The sequence below is a fragment of the Crinia signifera genome, chromosome 6, assembly GCF_055691185.1.
Source record: "Crinia signifera chromosome 6, ASM5569118v1, whole genome shotgun sequence".
Lineage (NCBI taxonomy): Eukaryota > Metazoa > Chordata > Amphibia > Anura > Myobatrachidae > Crinia > Crinia signifera.
The window spans coordinates 158,982,319-159,008,668 of record NC_139222.1 but is presented as its reverse complement, the minus strand read 5'-3'; the positions used below and the strand labels follow the sequence as shown (position 1 = coordinate 159,008,668).

Below are 26,350 nucleotides of genomic sequence, written 5' to 3'. Positions count from 1 at the left end.
GTAAGCATCTAATTTTTCAACCAGTAACGCCACGGCGAGGGGTTTTCTACAGCAAGGATGGCTTTTTTTTCAACGATTTTTTCTTGCCCATATTAAATGTTAGGGAGAAAACCTCTGCAATCCCCTTGAACACTCTGACGGTGAACTATCGGCACTGCTCGCCACCAAAGCATTGAACACCCCTCATAGTTTTACTCGCCCACCGCCACATCAGTGTCAGAGTATCAGCCATCAAATTACCAATGCCTTTGTAGATTATATGCACAGGTATCTGGGTGTGGATTGACAAAGCTGAAATCAATCAGCTAAACGCATTGGTAGGTTCAGGAGCTTACACCAAGGCACCATCTCTTCTTGGAGTCCTCAATTCACTTCCCAAACAGCAGGCAAGAGATACAGCACTTCATCACACCACAGAGTGGACATCCACAAAAGCTTCACCTACAAGGTCAAGAATAAAAAACACATTCTTGTGAGGACATTTGGACCCAAGCCATTCTCCAGTGGTGGGACTCTTTCCAAATGACCATAATGCCTGCCACCTTTGTGAACTAACACATGAGGACCCAAAATAATTTTGAGAGCTTAATCACTCCTTTCTGAGGTTCTTGCTCCTAAGTGACTGGTTAAAAATACCCAATTAGGATCATATTTTAAGCAATAATTTCACTGTAATTTTTTGTTTATTAATTGTTTTAATAAAATGTCAATTTGAATTTTACAAACAATCCAACTTTCAATGTAGGGCTGCTTTAATCTTAGTTGATCTATGTTCAACCTTTTTCCTGTGTTGACAATTGCCATGTCATCCTATTGCCAACATCCACCTATTGAGGGTCGACCCAACAACCGGAACTAGACATCCTCACCATCGCACTAATCAGTTTGACCGAGGAAGATATTTAACATGTTAGTGTAGCCACTGCCTTTAATAACTTAAGCAAAAAGGCCAACATTTTCCAATCATGGCACATGTTTACTTATATTTAATATTACACAACTTATTAAAAGTGTACTGTGGCAAGTATTTTATAAACATTTTCAAAACAAGGGATAAAATTGATGAAGATGTTACAGTATTTTACCAACTAGTAAAGAATTTGAAGAATCAAAACTGTTCAAGGAAGTGGTATTCTTGCCTTAGGTGTCATGATTAGAAACAAAAAGAGCCTATTACTTTATTTATAAGCTTTATAGAAAAATAAGACACACATGCAATTCTGAAGAAATATATTCAGAAAACATCCTCTTTTCAGAGTGAGGATGAGGATCATGTGTGATGCAAAAGATGCCAAAATACTATGTACAAAACATCCCTAAAGCCCAGCGATTGCGCAATGGTCAGGTCTCATTTCATAGAGTCTCTAGTAGATCCTGGATCCGCTTTTGTTCACTCTCTCGAAATTCTGCATTTTTTCCATCACCAATGCTCTCAGAATATTCTGGAAAAAAAAGCGGTAGGGATCTTTGGTTAAAAGCTATTCATTTTACCCTTATATTTTAGTACTACCTCATCTCACCTACATAACCTACTAAACATACCATTACATTGCCCACCTTATCCTGCTGCACATATGGCTCCCTATTCTCGGTTTAATCAATACCCATAAATTCCACTTGCACAGATCATTTTTTTAGTTTGAATATATTTGCCACTTCTGGGGAGTTATCCAGCCACCAGCCCCTTATAGCAACTTACATCCTGCACTGCAACAGAGTTGCACAAGCTATTCCAGAATTCTGCATTTGCTGTTAAAAGCCTGGGCAATAGAGCACATAATAAACTATACTACCCAGCTAAGAAGTACTAAAAGCTTCCAACTTGGAAGCATTTGAAGGGCAGCACTATAGCAGACAGTTGGGGCAGAACACTGCTTTACACTTACCCTTCAAGATATGTCTCATTATTTTAATGGAACTTCCCCGCATATTCAAAATTTGCATCACTCTCTGTCGAACCTAGAAGAGAAAAAAAAAACAGTGAGTGGGCAACAGTGAGGCAAAAGCAGGAACACAGATCAATTGTAGCCCAAATGACAGGTTGCATAAAGTTTTTATTTTTTTAAATCTGACTAGAAGTAAGAAAAAAAAATGGTGTTTGCAATTACGGGAAAGCCATTAATAATTGCTTATTATTGAGAATTAATTAAATGATGTTAGGTTAGGGTCTATATTGTCATACAGATCCAGTGCTATCAATGTTTCTGCTGTACATGACATTAGTTTCATAAGACTGCAGGCACAACTAAAGACAAAATAATGAGACCCCGCTTTGGTCTGCTTGATGTGGTTACCTGTGGAAGGTTACTGTTGCAGATCTCTGCAGTGATGTAGCACAGAAGCTGAAGCAGAAAGAGACCAGCATCCAGTCTACGCATGTAAAACTCCTCTTCCAAATCATCATCTAGAATGTCACCACGACGCACCATGTCCTGGTTGGAAAAATTGTATATAGATTATGATACAGAGGGTAGCAAAATAAAGAGAAGGCAACTGACAGTGAAGGAAAGGGGCTACTACACACAGCTTGCTATACAGCAGTTGGTAGGGACAGTGGCCCTTATTCTGGTTCACTCGCAAAGGCAAATTCCTTCTCAAATGGACAGAACCATGTCCCTTATTCTAGTTGATTCGGACGGATGCGTATTTCGGACAGGAACCAAGTGTTCTTAGCACCACCTACTGTACGGTTCGCTCACAGCGTCTGAATGCGGTAAGACACTGAGCGTACGGACCGCGAGTGGATGTTTCATGTGAACACCTCCTCCATCTGTGGGAACCTCCTCCATCCTCCGATGGTCGCGGACCATCGAATGATGGACCGAGCGCTCAGGCAGCACCGAGTGCTCCAGACCAGTCAGACATTTTTCCGTATGAAAGCAGGGATATAGGCGGGCAGCTGGCATCCGGCTATGTGTTGTCTATCCCCCACACGTGCGTCACTGCCGCATTACCATACGTACGCCCAGTGTTTTCATGGGAACACCCATGAAATGCGGGGCGTATGCATATGGTAATGAACCCAAACAGCCCTTCACGCCCCTCTCCACCCCCTGCTCGGATGGTTCGTACAATAGTTTTCTGCACGGAGCTCACTCCGTGTTCGGACGTGCGAGGCATTCGCACATGCACAGATACGCCTGTGCACATGCGCAAATCCCAAACATTGGCCGTCTGACCGCACACGGAGCCGTCCGACATAGTCAGAATAAGGGCACATGTGCACTGCAGGTGGACAGATGTAACATGTGCAGAGAGTTACATTTGGGTGAGTTATTTTGTTTCTGTGCAGGGAAAACACTGACTGCTTTATTGTATACATTGCAATTTAGATTTCACTTTGAAGTAAAACCCTACCCAAATCTAATTATCTCTGCACATGTTACATCTGCCCCACCTGCAGTGCACATGGTTTTCCCTTTGCTAGTTAACCAAAATAAGGGATTCAGTATGAAATCCCGGCGGTCGGGATCCCGGCGTTCAAAATCCCGACCGCCGAAATCCTGACAAGGGGGGGGGACGTGGATCGCCCCCCCCCCTTGCGGGCTCGCTGCCCTCGCCACGCAGCAGGCCCGCTGTGCTCGCCATGCAGCGGGCCCGGTGCCACGCTACGCTTGGCACGCTAATTAATTCTCACTCCAGGGGTGTCGTGGACACCCACGGAGGGAGAAAGTGTCGGGAAAAGCGTTCAGAATCCCGACCGCCGGGATTTAAACTGCATCCTAAAATAAGGGCCAGTGTGTGAGTAAACAGATCAAGGATTAAGATTGGTACAGCACATATCCAATGCAAAAGATTTCACGAAGTGGTGTATTTGAGGAGGAAGAGACTACAAAAACCAACATGTTTTTCGCCCTCTATTTTCTTGTCAGCTACACGCACAGCATCCAAATACTTGAAATACAGCTCCATAAGACGATCAACCTTGGAAATAACAATAAAGCAAAAGAAGATTTGAAATTAGGCACAAGCAACACAAAACAATGGGCACATGAGTAATAACAGGAGAGACATGACCTACACACTGACCTTTTCACAGTCACTCTCGATGAACTTGTTGAGAAGTCTGGTTCTCTGCTGACCCTTCAGATTACGAAGCAAGGAAGCCAGGATAGAACAGACATGTTCTGTACAGGGGGGAAAAAAGCATGTCCTTGAAGTTTCACACAATAAAATAAAAACCAATAGGACATGTTTAATAAAAAGTTTGACAAAACTAACAGAAGTTTGGATAAAAATGTGCAGGTGATCTGTAAATCCTGTCAGTAGGTGTTTATTGTATTATACAACCTCTCTTCTCTCCTCGTTTTTCAGTCAGGAAAAAAGCATGTAAGAAACTGAACACATGCTTTTCATGACGAAACTAAACTTTCATGAAACAGAGTTTACTGTATTGTATGTATTACTATAAAACACTCTCGCACTACCGCAAAATGAATCATCTTTACAGATGTATGCCGGAACACAGCAATCAAATGTAAGTTGTGCATGAAAGCAGAAACATGCAGTTTGATGTAGTGTCTGATGAGAAAGCATACATTTGTTAATAAAGATTTCATTTTTTTTACACTGCATTTTATTAAAATTCCGAAACAGACTATATTATTATATTATGTAGCCGTCGTAACAGTGTCTGGTACTCGGGAGATTTTATAAAAAGAAAAAAAAAGGGAATGAAAACGAACATGGCAGTGCCTCATATAAAAAGGTCAGAGCCAGAATGACAGGACATTTGCTACTGGGAAAATAGCAGCAATACTCAGGGCTTTTGCTTCCAGTCATCACAAACTGACTAAGGGCTTCACTTGGGACTGCTGTCTACAAGTAACATATGCAGGTACTCCTGGGTAATCAGGCGGATTAGTCTGCCTATGGAAACGACTGTAAAACCCCAGAAGGACATATTGCAGATGACACAAGAACTTCAGCTTAGCATTCACAAGAGATTATTGTGCTTATACTGTACATGATGGGGACTGTCATTTTCTTTGTTGTACAATTCACCCTATACTTTTAACCTTGAATAAATTAATGGTGGGGGGGTGAGGTTTCAAATGCTTGCACTGACAGCTGTCCCTGCCGGGCACCCAATGGAGATTAAACTGCCGCTCTGTTCAGGCGTGAACAACTGCTGGTACCGGATTTCTGCTTGCAGCCCCCTGGGTTGGCGAGCAGACGTGTGCTAAAAGCGACCAGTTTTGACACCAAGCAGTTTGTGTCGCACCTACAACTTTAGGTGGCTCAGACCTACACTTATGGATGTGATGAGCACGTAAAAATAAATAAAAGGCAATTGAATCACGCCACCCTGTTCTCCCATCACTCTAGACAGGAGATTGGCCACACACATACAGCTGAATCACCCCTTAAATGTTTTCCCCAGAAGTCTGGACTACTCTACAGCATTGCAAAAACTCTGCCTTTTTCACATGCATACCTGTATGTGAGCGCAATACTAGCTTCTTTCATTGCTTCGTTCAGAAGTGAGGAGACACTAGTATCATGCAAGGAACAATACCACATTCTTTTAGTGTTCTCACCCTCGTGTTCCTTTTCAGATACACCACTCTTCTTCATCTTTTTGGGGGATTTCATGAAGAGTGGATAGATGGTCCTGAGTCCTAATATGTCCACAAACTTGTGACAGTTGTCACTGCCTTCAGGGCCAATCATGGCATGATCTAGCACACGGAGTGCACTGCAACGGGACATTTTCTTCTCTCTGCAAAGTATTAGGAGATCGCTTTTAGCATGTTCAAACTAGAGAACCTAACCCACACATTGTCACCCTGCACCCCATGTCATACCGCAAACGCAGCCCATGTCAATCTGTGCCCCATATCACGTATGTCAGTCTTCACTCTTTGTTATTCAGAGAAACCAGGATTCTGCATGTGAGCCTGACCCACATGCCACAACATAGCCCACATCAGTCTGCGCCCCGTATCACGCAGTGAACCCTGTGTACAGTCACTTTTTTCCCCATTTTATGCAGAGAACACAGCTGACATCAGTTTGCAACCTAGGTCATACAGACGCAAGCATACTGTATGTCACTCTATGCCTAATTTCATGCAGAGAAACCAGCCATTGTCTGACTGCACCCCAAGTCACGTAGAGAAAAAAAGCCCACATCAGTCTTCACCCCATATTATGCAGTTAGCCCAGTCCACGTCAGCCTGTGCCCCATGTCATTCAGAGAAACCAGTGATCTGAAACACATGCTATACCCAACAGGTTCAAAGAGGCCCACACATTAGGGTAGTACTATGGCAATTTAGCATTCAGGAAAATCCACATGTTGTAAAACCTTGATTCGCCTATTCCAACCAAAGAATGATCAGGATTGGCGAGATGTCAAATTTTAATATACCAGTGGTTTTGTCGATATGGACTGCCAATCATCGATGTCCGCGGATCGACAGAACAGGTAATCGCCACATATATGCAGTTCTTTCCGTGGTGTCCTAACAGATTGCCATCATCAATGTGTGCTAGTCAGGTGTTTTTAATTTTGATTGCCATTCAGTTGCCGAATTGCCTGCCTGATATATGGCTGCATAACTCTCTAACCAGTACCAATAAAATCAGGTAATATAGGCCATACATCTGCACCCCGATTCCCTGTTTTGCAGGTTGGCAGACATCAACAATTGGTGATCCATCAGGGGAACCTGCAAAAAAACAGCATGTTAAAATCCCCAATTTGAGAATTATGATAATTTTTGGTCAGAATAGTGAAATTGAGAATTTACAACATTCTGGATTCCTGATATTCCCTGACCCAGACATCAGCAAAATGGGGACCTTCCCCAATACCTGCCAGATGTATGGGCCCCTTTGAAGCTATAAAAAAGTATCAGCAATGCACCAGTGTTTTAAGTGTCCTTAATGATAACTCACCTAAGCATAAGGTTCATGAGCTGCAGTCCCTCTCCCTTCAGAAATCGCTCTCTGTTGCTGCTGAGCATTAGACAAGAGCAAAGTGCATCAAACAGGTTCTCCATCATCTCCTGCTCCTCTGCTGTGCCAGGGTCATGTCGCTTGAACACCTGAATGCAACATAATATTAACAATAGTTTCTGACAAACCCGCTTATGCTTACACTCATAAAGGGCAGATGTATCAAGCTTTAAAAGTGATAATATGGGGAGTGATAAACAACCAGCTTCTACCTGCCATGTTACAGGCTGGGTTTGAAAAAAAATTTACAGATACTAGCTGTTCCCCTGAGCTATTCCACACTTCATCCATCTTTCTGTGGCGTGATTTTAATATTAGTTTTTTATTGTGTACCATATTGTGCATCCATTGTATATTATTTATATATTTGTTTTTTACTGCAGTAAAATATTATCTATTTTTCATCAAACTGGTTTAAATTTATTAAGCGCTGCTCACATGCCTTGTGCGTGATTGTTTTGTATGCTAATCATCTTATCTTAACCTACCACGTGAAGATATTTGGACGGCACAGAGGTTAGTCCTGACCTTAACAGCACTAGTGCCATGAGCATGGTGTGACATCTGTGTAGTGTGTGTGTGTCACACAGATTTAAACATACTGTAGCTATAATGGTGCAGGGACTAATGTGAATGATTCAGTACTCTGTAAAGCACGGCTAGTAAACAATATTATATATTTAAAATAAGATTTATTGTGTAAAATAAACATGCTGCCAATCATAATGAAACATACTGCAGGAATCCTCCCTTATGCCACCTTTCACACCTGGGATATTGCTGGGTTGCTGATGTAATGTGCAGTGTTAAAAGCACAAACCCCTATACCCCGGGTCGAGCAACCTGGAAATTCAACCCAGGTTATAAAAAGGGTTAAACACTGGTGGCTCTCTGTATAATGGACGACCTACAGTAGGTTTAAGTGTGAACGTGATCCCGGGACCAACCTGGCTTTGCTATGTGAAAGCAGAATTCATTTTTAATAGTTGAAAGCCAAAGACAATTGTTTGTACGAAGGTAACAAAAGTTAAATACAGGTTGAGTATCCCGTATCCAAATATCCGTTATCTGAATTATTCCGAAAACCATACATTCCAGAAAGTGGAAAAAAAAATGTGTTTAGCTAAAAACTCACTGGGGACATATGTAACAGCACTACTGAGGACATGATATGTAACTGGTACTATATATGTGCAAGAAAATGATTGCTTGGCATTCAAATTCAGTTTCTGAGATAGTACACAAATTTTGTTTCATGTTTTGAAACCTTGTTTTTTGAACAAATAAAATATATTTGTGTGTATTTTATGTGGTAATAAAATATATTTGTGTGTATATTATGTGTTTATACAGCATAAATGCAAGATACTTCAAAATACATCATTGAAATATTAAAATATTCCAAAATACGGAATAATCCGTTATCCAAAATTCTCCTGGTCCCGAGCATTTTGGATACGGGATACTCAACCTGTATAATTTTAAATCTGCGTAGCTCTGTTATAGCATGGGGACATTTACATCAAATTACATCTACAGCATTTGTAAAGTAGCTTTGATATTACATTTTCAATTTGAAAGTGAACTGGCCCTTTAAAGCAAGTTAGGATTTATTGCCACTTGAACTACTTGGGATGACACAGTTCTAAGTGAAGAGAATTCAGGAGCTATGCTGTGGGAAATTGCAGAGATATGAAGTAGGAGTAAGAAACAATAGGAAGAACCGTTGTGATGTGCAGAGATAATAAAACACAAGTAGGAGTTGCCCTATGAACGTGCACTGGGTAAAGAGAAAGACAGCGGACATGTAGGGGGAGCTTCAGTACTGAAGCAGAGTGGGTGGCATAGGTTTGGCACCAGAAGACAATGATACAAGCAGGAGTGCATTGACATTTTCGTGTAACAGCTGATGCAGCAGTCTGCCACCGTATGCTCGGAGAGATGCCAAGGTGTAAGAGGGCAGGGAGTGGGAGGCTCTCACCGATAACTGCTGAAGCAGCACGTCTATTCCATCCAGCTCCCCCAGGAGTTCCCGAGTGTCTGAGAGATGGGAAGATAATGTCAGCACAGAAGAATATATCCATCAGCAGAGAAAATCAATACACAGTGACAGAGGGCAAGATGGTACATAACACTGAGGAGGGAGGAGAGGAAGGTGGAAATGGAAACAAAGGGACTGAGAGGGAGAGTCAGGAACAGACTGGATGTGATGAAAGTTATAAAATGATTGAAAGTAGTCTGCTGAGGAACATATGCAGTCAGTGAGGAAATAAATAGGAAATGACAGTAGAACTAAATAATTCAGTAAGACCATAATCCTCTTACCATCATTGTTCTGTAGGAGAATGGCCAGGATTTCACTACAGTACAGCTTGTTGGCATCAAATGGTAACTTGGCCTGCATGACAGAAAAAATGTGGCAGTAAAAAGCCAAGACTATTAAGTGGAACAACATGTGACACTCAGTGAGCAGCAGGGAAACTGTGGGGTAGAACAGCAGCAATGTAAGAGATTGTTAAAAGGAAGACGACATTTTCAAATAAAATATCGTAAGGGCAAGGGTAAAGCGGGGGCGTTTTAGCCAAAAATTATAGCCACCCATAAACCGCTAGTTGTAATAATGGAAAGACCAAGTAAAAGGAATGGAACCTGGAAATAAAAACATTAAGGGAAACAAATACATTTATCCATCACTATATATCAGGAAAGTGTAAATGAAAAAAAGAAAAGAAAAATGGTGTACACTACTTCTCCTCTGCCTTGAAACCAACACTTTTTACTATAACCCCATGAGGTGCATATTAAAAAGGCAGACGTAGATTTATTCCAGAAGATAAGTACACTAGAACGGTATCATAGCAATCCAGTCACCTACCTTTAGCCGCTTTAGTAGCCATTGCAGCAGGCCTTGCTGAGCTGCATCAGAACAGATTTCAGGACGAAATTCTGTCATGTTCTCTATAATTGCTGTGGGAAGAAGGAGAATGTTAATCCTTCTACAAATCCCTGTGTGTTCTCAGGATGCATAGACCAAGATTTACAAAATCATTACACTGGCCATCACTGCATTCCACAAATTCCGCTGTACTGTACATTGGAGAATGGAGTTTAGCAGTTCCATGTAGCCTGACTGGTGCCAATTCTTTTAGGGCATTGCTATTCCCCTTGAAGGGTGCTGTTGCAGCAACTTGTAAACCCTGTCTGAACTTTTACTCCTCACAGTCCATTCTAATACCAGACTCAAACTATTTTTTGCTCAAAGTCTTGTAGGGGTACAAAATAAAATCTATGATTTGGTGGTACTGCAAGTGTAGCATGTAGCCTTCATTACTCGCACCTGCAAATTCATTGCAGGTAATTGGATTCTCCCTTCTGACTATACGGTTAAAGTTGATAGAGCTACAGCGTCTAGATAAATGGACAATAGGTTCACACAAAAATGTCGAAAGAGCACATTTTTCTGGACTTTCATACTTTATCATCCACGGGGACTACAAAGTGTGCCGAGCGAAGCATGGTGACCAGAGAGAGGGCACTAAATGGGGGTCCATGCAGGTATTACCACAACAAAATTTGTGAAAAACTAATGTTTGACTGTATCTAGACCAGACATGACCAAACTCTGGCCCTCCAGCTGTTGTGAATCTACACACCCCAGCATGCTTTGACATAGTTTAAGTATTCCATAATAGCAAAACTGTGGCAAGGCATGATGGGACTTGTAGTTTCACAACAACTAGAGGGCCATAGTTTGGACATGCCTGATCTAGACACTGTCTATATAAAAGGTGTGGATCGTTTGGTCTACACCAACTAGGTCAACATGATATTAGGTCGACACCACTAGGTCGACATGACATTAGGTCGACATGGGCAAGGTCGACAGTCAAAACGTCAACATGGGATTTTTCACAGGTTTTTTTACCCAAATGTCGACACAGTTTGAAGGGCACCGCTTCGCTTGCAATGCTTCGGGCACTATTTTATTCTCCCACCTCACCCTAGAGTATGGTAGGGCATGAAATACCGCCAGTCGGCACATGTTGGCTCAAAAACCAGTGAAAAACCCCATGTCGACCTTTTGACTGTCGACCTAGACCCATTTAGACCAAATGCTTGTCGAGCTAGTTAGTGTAGACCTAAAGACCGTATCCCTTTATAATGACCCACACCCGCTTGCTTTCATACGCAGATGTATACCAGCTTGTTCTAATAAAAATGACCACTCTCTGAGTTCATTATAAGGATGAAGGGGACAGCATTTTGTTACGGTTCTAGAATGTTAGAGATAAAAGATTCATTAGAACATTAGGGAACTATAGTGAGCTGTGCGAATTTAAAATAAGTTAAAATGGTTTTCAATCATTTACACGCAAGATCTATAAAGCACATCCTATTTTATTCATTCAAATCAACCAACGTCTTATTCCAGATCTAAACATTACACGTGGTAAACTACAATTACGTTCTTGGGATGACAACCTATATCTTAGCATAAGAATTCTTTCTTGTCATTAAGAAATGGTACTTGTTTCCTAGCACGGCGCCCACGATTTTGATCGAAGTGCATCTTATGCAATCGCATCGCATGCAATATAGCAGCATGCGATTTTTAATTGTACAAGCACCCTAATGGGTGCTTACAATGTTAAATGCAACCCTATTGTCAACGCCACACCCACTATCAACACCAACCCGAAGCGTGGTGAGCGTAGAGAGCCCGCGAGGGGTGGAGGTACGCGTCCTGTGACTTTTTCATACCCCCACTATCCACGTTGGCGTGAAGTTGATTTCAGATAGTGTGGCGAGCGCAGCGAGCCCGGAGCGTGGCGAGCGCAGCGAGGGGACACAGATTACTTTACATGTATTCTGCGTCCGCTCGCCACGCTTCGGGATCGTATTCCGCATCCGCTCGCCACACTATCTAAGATCAACTCCACGCCGACGTGGATAGTGGGTGTATGAAAAGATCGGAGGACGCGTACCGCCACCGCTCGCCACGCTTCGGGTTGGCGTTTGATAGTGTGGGTGGCATTGACAATGGGGGTGCATTTAACATTGTAAGCACCCATCAGGGTGCTTGTACAATTAAAAATCGCATCGCATGCCATTTGCTGGAATGCAATGCTAGGTGATATTTCATTGTACAAGCACTCCTGTTAATTTAACGGGAAGATCGCATCGCACACCACTAAATACGGTATGCGATGGGCGCCGTGCTAGGAAACAAGTACCTAAGAAATTACTTGCGACTTGGTAATAGAATCAGAGAGCAGTCAATACTGACCATATTCATATAGCATTCACTACACAGGCACTGCTACATCACATTGTAATGGTTAAACAAAGGGAAGATGATATAGTAGGTCATATTAGGAGTGCTGTGTGAATCAAACCCTGCAGTATATGAATGCGCTCATAAACACAAACATACCAAGAGTGTTGTGTACACCATCGGCTTCCTCCTTCACAGACTCATCCAATCGCTCCAGATTCTGCACCAAGAGGGCAATTAATTGGCCCTCCACCTGAAGACAATGACAAACAAGCACAGCAAGGCAAGTAAGCGTCATCTGCAAAACAATAATATCTTTATGTAGATGAAGTAGTAAATAAGTTAAATTGTGATTACTCACCAAAGAATCTATAAGAACCTGGGCCCCCTCCTCACTTTCATGTAAAGTGTCAATATCTGTCAGCTCTTGCAATAGGTCAACCACAGCAATACATACATGTGACATGCTAAGGATAAAAACATACTGAACCAGCATAAAGTTTCATCTATTACATACTGTATATACACACACACACACACACACTTGCATTATGGGTGGGGAGGATACACATGTAGCCCCCCCCCCCCCTCACACACGCAGCTATTTCTCCATGTTACATATCTCATGTACATTGCAGGCTCTCACTCTCACATGTAGTAAGGACAAAGCATTTCTAATAGATAGGATATCAGAGTTTTCATGTCCCAAGAGGCCCAGCAAAGACTGCACTGCATTGAGCTCGACCAGCAGATGATACAGATCTGGGATTGTGGCGATTACATGCATCTCCTGTATAATGTCATTCAAGTCAAGTTCTGACTCCATGAACCTGAGCAGGTGGAAAAAACTGTTTTTAGTTTGCAGAGAGGACACAATATGGCAACCAATCAGTGAGACTGTAATAGCTTAGTCAGCCAGTTACGCTAAAGAGACAAAGTCGCCTTACTTCTCAGGGTTGTCTGGGAACTTGATACGCAGCTCTTGGTTCTTGTAGGAACGCTTCTCAAAAGTCAAAATCATTCTTTTTACTGCGCCCTCATCCAGTGGCTCCACCTACGCAGACAAGAAGCACACAAATCCTATCATTATTTTGGGCCTTATTCTGGTTCACTCCTGGCTAATTTCTTTTTAGATGGACAAAACCATCTGCACTGCAGGGGGGGGGGCAGATGTAAAATGTGCAGAGAGAATTAGATTTGGGTGAGTTATTTTGTTTCTGTGCAGGGAAAATACTGGCTGCTTCATTTCTACACTGCAATATAGATCTCACTTTGAAGTAAAACCCCACCCAAATCTAACTCACTCTGCACAAGAAACATCTACCCCACCTGCAGTGCACATGGTTTTGTCCATCTAAGAAGGCATTTTCCAGAAGGAGTGAACCAGAATAAGGCCCTTTGTCCTAGAGCAGAGTGTGGATACCATCACACTCTATGCAGATGACAGGTTACTCTTTCCTTTGGACTCTTGGGAGTCTGCATGCTATCTTCTGAGGCCTGTAGACCAACTGAGCTCTTTTTAGGTTTGTGTAATAACAGTACCAAATAACATTTTCTGTCTGAGATGTGGTCACCTCGTAGAGAACACTTAATGTGCCCATACACTAGTAAGATTTATCTTCAGATCTGGCTGGTTGCAACAAAAATATGGTTATGGATGAGTCACAGTTTGTCAGTTTTTCCGCATTTCCAAGCAAATGGTCAACTGTCATTTGCTCTCATCCATAACCATGTTTTTGTTCCAACCAGCAAGATCTGAAGATAAATCTGCGTGTGTATGACCACCTTCAGTAATCCTATGCAAAGATCTGAGTATATGTGTTAATTGCAAAACATCAAATTATAATGGGCTAAACGGTCATTTGAAACCAATTGTTTTAATGCACATGCAAGTCTTTATTTTGCTCCAGGTGTTCCAAGGGATAGATAGAGAAGCATCATCTCTGATTTGGGTGGACAGTTGGCCTAATACAGGGCTGGGCAACTCCGGCCCTCCAGATGTTGATGAACTACACATCCCAGCATGACTTGTATCAGTTTCAGCACGGCCACAAAGCAAAACTAATGCAAAGCATTATGGGATGTGTAGTTCATTAACATCTTGAGGGCCGGTGTTGCCCAGCCCTGGCCTAATATAAACTTAGCTAAGCTGTGATTTTCAGGTCTTCAGGTGCAGTTTTCCCTTTTGCATTTTAGAATAAATTGAAAAAAAAAAAACAGAATAAAATTCCATTTCATTAAAAGAAAAACAAGGGAGTGGTAAAACATTACCTTTCAAAAACAAGTCTAAATCAAGATACATGATACATAACTGTTCCAGATCCAGGAACTGCTAGTTCCAACCGGTACACAATCCATCACCCTTACGATTTATTGAAAAAGCATGTAAATGTCACTTAATGTTTACTTTTAGAAATGCATTCAAAAGGGAATAGTTTGGGAGACATGGCCCAGAGTTTATTTGGATGGGGAAGCAAACTGAAGGTCATGTGATCACATTGGTCTGTTCATTGTCAAGATGAATGAATGCAAAGGACGCACATATTTATTAGTACCCAATGCTCACCTCATCATCCTCAGTATTACCACCTTCTTCACCAGTCTCTAGTGTTTTCCGCTCATCCTCTTGTACCCCCCTGTCTTCCTCACGGTGCCAGTTCCGACCACCTCTCTCTTTCCGTTGAACTTTCAACTCGTCTGGGTCATCTTCCCTTCCCCTTTTAGTGCCCCTGTCTGGCTGTGTAGGGAAATAAATTAGAATTCTGTGTTACAGGTAATTGGATGTGCAACAAAAGTGTAAATTAATAAGGAAAAACCTTTCTAAAAGTCCTCATGATTTGCTTTTTTTTTTAAATTGTAAGGTAAACCCACATTTGCTTCCGGTCATGCACTTACGGACTATAAAGTGCCATACACTGAGCAAAATTCTAAATGACATCACTCATTCTGACCCTCCTGAGTGAAATAGTTTGTAATATTGTCTAGTCTATGCTCAATATTGTTAGCCATATACACTTCTGTGGGTTGATAATGACCCCCCCCCCCTGTGTGTTTTCACAGCCAAGCGAGCAGGTTAATGCCACCCGGTGCCGCACGAATCCCTGCGCTGGGATGCGAACAGATGTGTAATCATTGGTTCGCATGTGGCCGCACAGAGGAGAAGTCATTAGATGGTTAATTACCACAGAGTGATTTCTGATATTTTTGCAGGCACGCCCATGATACGCTGGGGGTCCACCCCGGAATGCCCTCTGCCTGTCACTCAGACTCTTGACGATGGGAAACTTAGCCGAAGGTGCTCGCCACTAGCACCATTACATTACAATGCAAATGCACAGACTCCAAAATATTGGAGGGGGGGCGGAGTTAGACCCGTGTGGACAGGTCGCAATCGGCCCCTATATCCAGCTTCTGCTCTGCCGGCAACTGCAGCCACTTTGCATGTGACACAGAGTCAGACCCAAACTGTGGTTGCATGAGGTTTGAGAAGGAACATTTTAGCGCACTTTTGGTTTGATTTTTGTATGCGCAAAAGCTGCTACAGTACCAATATAGCATGCAGCGACCAGGTTGTATCGTGGTTATTGCCGAGAATAATCTGGTGCTTTGGAATGACAAACAAGAATAAATTTAGCTGCTTCTAACGGTCCCATTAACCGATTTCTTGTGACTCACGTTGACCAGCACACAATATCTAGCAACATGCTTTCTTGTATATATTTATAATGAAATGTAGCTAATTTTATTTATTTATTTTGTACATTCTGAGGCACAATGATGCAGGCGGTGTACATGACACGGTTCCAAAGTTAAAACCATAATATACGGCTATTTATTTACATTTTCTTATATACACCGCAGAAGATTCCGTTGCACTTTACAATTGTAGACAGTGATAAGAAACTGGGTAACACCAGACAACAGGAGGTAGGAGGGCCCTGCTGCAAGCTTACAATCTATAGGGACATAGGAGGGAAACACAAGGACAGGCACCAGTAATAGCATAGCAGTCCCACCAAGTTACAAGTCCAGAAGTGAAGCTGTAAAATACATAAGTGCCTCAGAGGGTTATGTGTGCGGTATCTAAATTTAATAGACTTGCCTGAAGAAAGGAGTTTTCAGAGAACATTTGAAAGTTTGGAGGCTATTTGAGAAAGCAGCGAGGAGAAGCCGTTTTAATGTTTTCCGTTATACATAACCTTGCATAACAAAACTGTACGTCCACACAGCAATCACATTTGTGGGGTTACAGAGCAAGGCGAAGCCTTGTTCTGGAAGCAAATGGTAATTTGCCAATTAATAATTTATGGCCCTCGTTAGACATGCACTAATCTTGCCATGCCAGCTTACAACGGCGCTCATATGAAGTGCTGGGATTTGGTGTATAAGTGGATCCCTTCTGTCCGCTCATCTCCCAGCTCTGAGGCCAATTTACAGGATTTAATTAAAATTATTAATTACAGAGCACGAAAAGACCAATTTTATCTTCCCGAAGACAGCAGGAAGACAGATTTTTAAGACTGGGCAAAACAGATGATATTCTTCTGCTCTTGCTTTCTGGCTTCGTGTGCCCCCTCCCCATGTATAGTGTTGCCTCCAACCCATATTTCCTTCATGAAGAGTCTGCAATAAGCTCAGAAAGATTAACATTTGAACCTATAATTTCTGTAATCAGCTTTCAACTCTATACTGCCCTTGGTGAAATCATTAGGTAGTAAATTATTACGAGGCAGGAAGTGCAAAGTAGGGAGTACGATTTGACAAAGAATTTGAACACCAGGTCACATAATGAGGTCTACTCTACGTACAAAAAAATTATCTTATGCGTTAGAAAAAGATACACTGTCCTTTTTACCTGATGTACACTGAGGGGAAAGAGATATAATGTACCAATCAGCTCCTAACCGCCAAGTAAGAAGTTTGAAAAAGGTGTTAGGAGCTAACTAGCTGGTATTTTATTTTTCTCCACTTTAGCACTCTCGAAGGCTTAGTACATCTGCCCCTCAATTTTTTATCATCCATTTCCCTGTAAACTTTCTGAAATACTACATACATACATTATAGACATCTGGTTTTCACATGTATGAAAAAAAAAAAAAAAAAGGGTGAAGAACAGACAGAGCTGGAAAGGTGCATTCACACTGAGAAATTTCCCCCCTGTCCAGCGACTTTCGCCGCTGTGAACGGCTTTTCATAGAAGGACACTAGGGAAAGCTGTTCAGTCTGCTGGCAATGCCAGCAGAAAAACAGCGGCCGCCGGCGATGATGCGGAGTGAATGTCAGCACTCATCGCCTATCCATACACGCTGGGCGGCTTTTGAACTGAAGGCAGCTCAAATGGCAAAAGTGAGCTGCTGTTAGCCCAAAACTGACCAGTGTGTAGGAGCCTTAAGCTTGTGAGCAAAAGCTGACTCATCAACTGGTCTCCCCGCTGGTGTTGGAGCTATATGGCCTAATTGTCCAGTGCAGACATACCAATGTGTATTATAGAATTCAAAAGGAATACAATCACTGTATATAAAATAATAAGAGCATACAATACAGTTATCTGCTGCATTCTGGAGTTCTCTTTACTATCCATATGTACTTTTAAAAGCTTTCATGCCAGTACATACCTCTTAACATGACCCTCTCCAGGAAGGACACATTGCTCTGCTCCTGGAATCTCCCCTTAATGTATGATTGCCATCACCTGTGGTGAAACACTTTTCTTATTAACCAACCTGTTCAAAAACAGGTGATGCCAATAAGAGGATTTTGGTACTCACCGGTAAATCCATTTCTCTGAGATCAGCAGTGGGCCAATTTCCTCACTAGGGGCTGATGGGTCTTAGAGGAAAGGAGCTAGTCTTCCCTAAAAAAAATTAGTAGTGCCTTGCTCCCAGCATTCCCAGCTCTAATACCCCGATGTGAATCCAGTGGACCCTGCTGCATGTCAGAGAAAATACATTAAGAGGAAAGTCCAGGAGCAGAGCCTTGTTTCCCTCCTGGAGAGGGTCATGTTGGGAAGTGTGCCAGTACAATACATTATTTGACCTACCAACCCTTTAGGTTTACTATATTTTTGTACCTACTGATCAGCTCCCTGGGGGTAAGAAATTAGTATAGTTAATCTTTCTCCACCTCATGAACATTAGAACCGTTATCCAGCAGTGATACCAAGCTGGGCACACACTAGCACAAGCATTTCCAACTACGGTCCCCAAGGCACACCAACAGTGCAGGTTGTAGTGATATCCAGGCTTCAGCACAGATGGCTAAATCAAAATAACTCAGGTACTAATTAAGTCACCTGTGCTCAAGCTTGGCTATAACTAAAACCTGCACTAGGCAACTTCTCCAAGAGGAGAAGTCTCATCCAATTCCCCGTGAGCCATCCAGCAGCTTCCCAGGAGGCTCACTTGCGATATGGCACTTAATGTGCTATTTTTTACATGGGATAAATCACATGCAATTTATCGCACGTAAAGACTCCCGGTGGGTAAGAGCACTCAAAAAACCCTTAATGAATGGGTGGCTGCTTATTCAATCGGATGTCATACACATGCGATTTGGGCCAATTTCTTGGCCCGATCCACCGCAATCAGTCCCAAATCGCATAGTGTATGAGGGCCTTTAAAGCTGGGTACATACCTCAAGATTTATCTGTCCAATTGGTCTGGTGAGAACAAAAATCTGGTCATGAATAGGCAAAATGACAATCATTCACTCCCAACTGTTAGAAAACAGACAATTGTTGTTCACACAAATTATTTAAATAGGTTTGATCTAACAAACTTATTTTTTTTTAGTCCATTTTCCTTAATTTGGAAATGGTTTATTGTCATATGCTCCCATACATTACCAAATTTGTATTCTTACCAGACAGACTGGACAGAAATATGTAGATGCGTACCCAGCTTTAGTGTGCCCTGAGGACAGAGGTTGGGAATGCATGCACTAGCAGATATAGAATATTGAGTGGAATAAGGGGGAGGCAGCTAATTGGCTGAGAGAAAGAGCACTCTCAGCCAATCAGCGGTAGGCATATCTTTTGAATTTTTATTAAAATTCTGCCGCCGCTGTCCGCTCAGAGCCTCCTCAGACCCTTTATGTTAGCAATCTGCTAGTAAATCAGTCCAGTCCTGCCACAGGAAAGAAGACTATTTTAAGCGACTATTTTAAGTTTGGATGATGGAACACCGTACGCGTAATTTCAATGTAATGATAAACAGCTAGGTGGAAGCACTCAATATATAGAAATTCTGCAGAGTCAGTGAAGGGGAACATAACTTTTATATCAAAGCTTATAATATTTATATATATTTAAAAAAAAAAACGTCTTAATTTAAATTGATGAGGTTGCAGTTTATCCAGAATGTTTATGCTCCGTCTGCAACAGTCCCTGCACTTTCTTTATCTACTGCAAGCTGTGAATGTGGATTTTCAACAAGACAGAATAAAACCAAGCAAGGAAAATAGATTAGCAGACAAACATCTTGAAGGGCTTTCAAGAATTTCTGAAGATGGACCATCATCTGTTTGAAAGATGAAACCATTCAATCCAGTTTTGATTCCTAGCAGCAGCCTCGGAGAATAAATTGTGCAGACTGAACGTGTAATTTTCTTCAGTATGCAAATAAGCAATCACAGATATTGGCGTTACTGTTCAAATTCCTGTTAATCTAGTTAATCTGTTCTTGAGTTGCACCGTTTGCACTTACAATTCTCAATATAATTATAGGCTACAAAGCATCATTACTGCCCAGGGCCCAGGCTGATTATTTCAACAAGTTTAATTATGGGATTTTTTTTTCAGAAATATAGAAGAAGAAGAAAAAAAAAAAAAAGTGTATTTGTTATGAAGATGCTGCACTGGGCTGCTTATGTCTGTATTTTGAACATAATATAACCAAATCACCATGCACCGGATTTAGCTCCAGACGTAGATGCGGCTCTTGCCATAGAGCAGCAATGTGCAGTTCTTTGAACAGGTGGGTGCAAAGCAGCAACAGTGACCGACCATCTGCTGCTGTTTGGGGGGGGGGGGGGGTTTGCCGCCATTTTGGGCCAGTGAGTAGCCCAGGACCTCTGTTGAAAGACAGATTTCTAAGCTTCTTTGTACGATCTGCGGCAGCTGACTTGCATGACCCTATGTCCTAGGATGCAGCACAGATCACTAATGCAAGCAGGAAGCATAGGACACCTCCGCCTTTATTAATATATCTGTGCTTTTGCTGCTAATTCCATGTAAGGACCCATGTGATCAATTACAGAAAGGATGACATGCTGGTGTTAGGATTGAACAACTCATCCAAAATGTTAATAATGAATTTAAATACATGAATTACAATTAAATACAGTGAATTACAGTAACTCAATATCAGTACACGCTCTCCAATGACATCCAATCACTGTTTTAAGTGCAGTGAGCTGAAGGGAAGTTACATAGAGGGTGAATTCTCTCCCCCAAACGAACACCTGTGAGGGGTTTCACACTTGCCGGGGCATTCGCTCAGTGATAGGCGGGCGGGGGGCAGACACAGGGGACCACCCACAGTTTTTTGGGTGCGCCCATAGAGAAGCTGGGCATACCCCTACGGAAGCAGGCGTACCCGTGCAACCTCGGGGCAGGTAGCTTACGTCACATGAAGTACAGACTTACTTTCCAGACTGAAGACCAGAAAAAAAAAATAATAATTTGATGATTAGCGACCATCGACTGATTTTTCCTCCATGCAGCCGCATATGAGCAGACCCAAAAGTTCTCTCAAAATAAGTACAGTAGAATACAAAGGCTAATGGAATACCAGGGAGTGAGCCACCCATCTGGTAAAAGGCAGACAAGGTAACATTAACACATGACTAATATTATGCTAAACCACAAGAGAACACAATAATGTACAGTTTGGGAGTCAATAGAACAGTTTAAAAACTAAAGTCTTGGAGCCCAATTCAGACAAGTGCAAAATAATTTTTTTCTCAAAGTGGACAAAACCATGTGCACTGCAGGAGGGCGAATGTAACATGTGCAGAGAGAGTGTAAAAATAAAGCAGCCAGTATTTACCATGCACAGAAACAAAATACCTCACCTAAATCTAATGGGCCATACACACGGGGCGATTACAGCCCCATTTCTAGCCCCAAGTGACGTTGATGGGAGGCCCCACTCACCGCTATCACCTGACTAGATTTACACTGCATGCAGTATAAATCTAGTCATCGCCAGTGTTCTCTAAATTGTGAGCACTGGCTGTGACAGATCCCTAAGCACACAGTGCTGGTGCAGTGCTGTAGGTGCCCACACACACTGCGATTATCGCATGCGTTTTGTACTTTTAAAGTACAATAAATAAAGTACAATAAAGTACTTTTTAAAGACCTTATGTGCTGAGTGACCTTTGCTTAACTAGATCGCTCAGCACACTGCTTCGGTCACCCCGTGTGTATGAGGCATAACCCTCCCTGCATTTATTACATTTGCCTCACATCCAGTGCAGCAGGGTTTTGTCCATTTGAGAAAAACAAAATGCTTTTCTTTTAAGGGGGATATTTTAATTAGAGACAATTTTTCATCTAGGCAAAAAATAGCTGCTTTTTGACTAATGTGTATGGTGCATTTGGATTGGCCCTATTCAATTAAAGTGCCAATGTTTGCCTACAAAAAATCTGGCACTGTAGAAAACCACATGGGCCAACATTCAGAGCTGATCACTGGGCTGCGGATCTTCAGAGACCAGCGATCAGGCAAACACAGCCTCGCCAGACTCTATCCCTGCCCCGGTGCAATACATTTACAGCCATGCGCACAGGAGGAAAACTGTTTGCAATCACTCACCATGGAATTGGTTTACCCCTGTTCGCAGCGGCCGAGTAAGTCTAGATTCAGCGCTGCAATGGCCATGGGGAGATGGAGGCCGCTGCTGAACGTCTGGGCGCCACCTGCATTTTCCCGGTCACTCCAAATGGCTGCCAGAACTCAATCACCTTGTGAATGGCCAGCAATGTCTTAATTCAGTGTTTCTTAAACTCGATCCTCAGGACCCCACACAGTTCTTGTTTTACAGGTCACCCGACAGGTGCACTCATTACTGACTGACACATTTTAGATGCCCAGGTGGAGCGAATTATTTCACTTGATTCCGTGAGCAGACCTGCAAATCATGCACTGTGTGTTTTCCTGAGAACCAACTTTGAGAACCTGTGTCCTCATTCACAGAAGGACCCCACACATGCACACTGCCCTTTGTCCAGCCCTCAACCTTATTTATTAACTTCACGCTAGTCTGCAGGTCCAAGAACTGCATGCAAACCGCCTAGCCTTCACCGATTTGTTATATTTGCGTTTTTCATTGATTAAATGTATTTATATAATTTACTACAGTAATTAAGACAAATGCATTTATAGGAATTCTCCTGGAGTGTATTAATTTGCCCATCATTGCTGTGCTAGTCAGTGAAGCAGGGTGACCATTAAATATAGTATATATATATATATAGCATACTGTAGTAGAAACATGAGAAAGCCTTCTTGTAGAGAACTATGCTCTGTACAGTAGGCACCATTCTGTTTTATCACAGCATAAAATAAATAGATGGACTGTCTAATGGCTCACTAAACCTTTCTTAGTATGGACTAAATTAATTGAAAAAGCCCTGTCAGCTATGTGGGGAAGAACATTTGACATAGCTTGCTCCAGAGAATGCATCTTCAAGAGTTTCTTTGCGCCACTGGGGGAATTGGCGGAGACCCCCAGGGAACAAGCAAAAAAGGCAGCATTCATGCCATTAAGCAACAAGTTACAGGGACAAAAATGGGAGACTAATATATTATCATTTTCAAACACATACATAACCTGAAAGTCCTTTACAGATTGAAGCTATTGCTGCACATTATTGAAAAAAATGCTCTTTAAAATGGCTTCAAAACAGAAATTGATTTGATTAGAACAAAGACAAGTACAGCATGAATGTGCAGCATATCCAATGAAGTCCTGCGGCACAGGTTAATAAATCTGTACTGCAGTGGTGTTAACTAGTGACCTGAGACTCACTCAGCCCTATTATAAAGTTCACATGGGGCCCTTGTATCCAGAAGTAATTTCCATTTTAGGGAGCTGTTAAATGAGCAATTAAGATGTAATTATTGAGGCAGCAATGCTAATCACTGTGCTGCTCACAGTGCTGGGACCACAAGACCTATTTGACAAGGTTACCATCTATGTGCAGTTTGTATTTGCTCTCTATGTTTACATACATTTCCTGAGGTGCCCTGGTTTACTTACACAACCAAATGGCATCCTGCTAGATTAGTATTGTGTGCATTAGTGTGGCAGAGAATTCAGACTGTAAGCTTCAGTGCAGTAGGGACAGTTGTAAATGAAATATTCAAGGGCTACGTAATATCTTCAAAACATTTATAATTATTAGTATGTAAAATGGAAAAGCAGCATTTAAGCTGTGTACACACTGGGGAGATATATTGCTCAGTGTCTCCTTTTCATCAGCGACCAGAGATGGTCGCTGATGAAAGGGAACCTCTGCTGGGGGAACCACAGAGGGAATCTTGTAAGCAGGCCAACACAAAAAAAAAAAAGTTTGCCTTTTATCAAACCTATGACCAACAACAACAACAACTATATTTAGAAAAAGTTATTCCTTGCCAAAGCCGTAGTGGACACTATTTATTCCCAACATGCAGAGGAGTGTGATGTACTGCACTGCCAATACAAATTTGAAAAATCTGATAAAACTAGTTCAGCTTAATTTAACTCCATCAGTGCTCCATCAATATGGTATATGTGAATACCACACCTGTCCTACCTACACAGAATCTGTATGATATTCTAATAAAGTCCATTTCAATTACTTAAACGTCTAAGTACAAAAAATGAGCCTGCTTTAAAATCATTGTAGGGCTGAAATGGATCATTATCCATTCGCAGGACAGGGGGAACCTCCCACATCTTTCGATGGTTGGCGACCATCGAAAGTCGCCGGTGATCGAAAGATGTGGCGAGTGCACGCATATCAAAAGTGACTCTCAGGTCACTCAGATATGCATGCACATTTGGGAGGAAATGGGCAGGCAGCTGACATCAGGTGACGTCAGCTGCACCTCCCCCAGCAATTACAATAGGAACGCCCAGCGTTTTCATGGGAATGCCCATGAAACACTGGGCATTCCCATGGGCAAGTACCCTGGCCCACAATCCCCCACCATGTTGGGAGCGTGCACCCGGCGAACAGTCTGTTTGCTGTTGCCGCGCGCACCCGGCATATGCCCATACGCAGAAACGCCAAACATCGATCCCCGTGCGAACAGACCAGATTAAGGTCCAGTGTTTGTGCCACCACTCTGCTGCACTTGGCTAATGAAAATAGATTGACTGTTTGCAAACTACAATTCAACCAATAATACACGTACCAAATCATACCCATTTTAGTCACGCTCACCCAGACTCATGAAAAAGGAATACTGGTATCTTTGCATGCAACATATTTCAGATTCTCTAAAGGATACACAGATTAATAGGATTTGTGCAACATATTCAATAGTGTTTTTAACCTAACATTTCTAAAATATACTTTGATTCATAGAATCACTTTCAGATTTTCTAGAATAAGCATTTTAGAAAATATCTGAGTTTATTAGCGGGTGCCGACATCGGGACCCCGACTGTAAAAACACTGAGGCACGGGTCCCAGGCGGCGACCGGCTATTCTCCCTCGTGGGGGTCTATGACCCCCATAGAGGGAGAATAGAAAATGTGGCGAGCCACCGTGCCCGCGTTCGCCACGCTGTCTGAGTCCAGCCAGTCGGGATCCCGACGTCGGGCTAATGACTGTCGGATCCCGACTGTCGGAACCCTGTACCATACCCTTTATTAGCACTATTTTGTGAGTGAGGGCTTTATATGAGAGGATGAGAAGTATGACTTGACCTCTGTGGCAGATGGAGAGCCAGGGAAGTAGCTGTCAGGGGAGTGAGGCAGACACAGAGCAGCGTAAGAGGTAAAGAATATAGACAGCTGCATTAAGAACAGATTTAACGTAATATAACGTCACAAAGATTTTACAGAACATGCATGGCAAGAATGCTGCTTAAACAAATGTACATGCACCGGTTAATTGTAATTAATTCAGATCGTTGCACTGCCAGCGGATGTAAATTGCTGTAGGTAGCATTTCACACTTAAGACCCCCTTGTCTGCGTTCCAGGATCTCACTAGAGCACGGGTGTCAAACACAAGGCCCGCGGGCCAAATCCGGCCCGCCAGACCTCGTCATGTGGCCCGCGCGAGGAGATAGCACGCAGGGGCAGTGTGTCTAAAACAGGAGTGCTGCGGGCCGCGTTCGCGGCCACCTTACCTGTTCCTCCACTGTCGGCGGCCATGTTCCTGTAGGCACATATGTATGCGGTTACAGAAACATGGACGCCGGCATCCACGGCTACGTGGAGGAGGGCCCGGCCGCCTGTTCCCTCTGATGCCCGGCAGTGACAGACACTGGGTGGGGACGTCATGACGATGACGCCGCCCGCACGTCTGTAGAGAAGTAGGAACAGGCAGGGAAGCTGGACCGGGAGTCGGGGACAGTGTGGCCGCAGCAAGCAGTGAAGAAAAGCTGGAAGCCTCAGCAACTGCAGGACAGACGGAGAAACAGTAAGTGAGGTTGAGGATCACACTCACAATAAAAAAAATATATATATATCTGCTGTTTCCTGAGGTGTCCCCATGTATAATAATAATAATAATAATAATAATAATAATAATAATAATAATAATAATGCCATGACACCACAGGCTGCTCCTCCTGTATAATCATTTATGTGTCATGGCAGAACTTTTATTATATTATACAGGGAGAGCAGTCTGTCATGGCATTCATTTTATATTATACAGGGGGAGCAGCCTGTGGTGTCATGGCATCTCTTATATATTTGGCTACATCTGTCACTCAAAGTGGGTGTCTGTGTCTATAACGCTCTGTTCCTGGACTTTCCTCTTAATGTGTGATTGCCTTCATCTGTGCTGAACACCTTTCTGAGCAATTAACCTGTTTAAAACAGGTGATGGCAATCATACATTAAGGGGAAGTCTAGAAACAGAGCATTGTGTCCCTCCTGGAGA

The 26,350-nt window shown here is 42.5% G+C and overlaps 1 protein-coding gene across 1 annotated transcript in view; it reads right to left on the bottom strand.

Moving 5' to 3' along the window:
- Window positions 1-953: 953 nt before the first annotated feature.
- CTNNBL1 (catenin beta like 1) overlaps window positions 954-26,350 on the bottom strand; it is a 31,568-nt gene continuing 6,171 nt past the window's right edge. The window contains exons 2-16 of the mRNA XM_083147799.1: window positions 14,805-14,975; window positions 13,186-13,292; window positions 12,929-13,068; window positions 12,600-12,697; window positions 12,398-12,491; window positions 9,839-9,930; window positions 9,289-9,361; window positions 8,945-9,003; window positions 6,904-7,052; window positions 5,541-5,722; window positions 4,030-4,127; window positions 3,844-3,924; window positions 2,295-2,432; window positions 1,887-1,959; window positions 954-1,442 (exon numbers count right to left, since the gene is read on the bottom strand). Coding sequence (XP_083003925.1) covers window positions 1,354-1,442; window positions 1,887-1,959; window positions 2,295-2,432; window positions 3,844-3,924; window positions 4,030-4,127; window positions 5,541-5,722; window positions 6,904-7,052; window positions 8,945-9,003; window positions 9,289-9,361; window positions 9,839-9,930; window positions 12,398-12,491; window positions 12,600-12,697; window positions 12,929-13,068; window positions 13,186-13,292; window positions 14,805-14,975 — 1,644 coding nt within the window. The 3' untranslated portion in view covers window positions 954-1,353. The remainder of the gene's footprint in view (window positions 1,443-1,886; window positions 1,960-2,294; window positions 2,433-3,843; window positions 3,925-4,029; window positions 4,128-5,540; window positions 5,723-6,903; window positions 7,053-8,944; window positions 9,004-9,288; window positions 9,362-9,838; window positions 9,931-12,397; window positions 12,492-12,599; window positions 12,698-12,928; window positions 13,069-13,185; window positions 13,293-14,804; window positions 14,976-26,350) is intronic.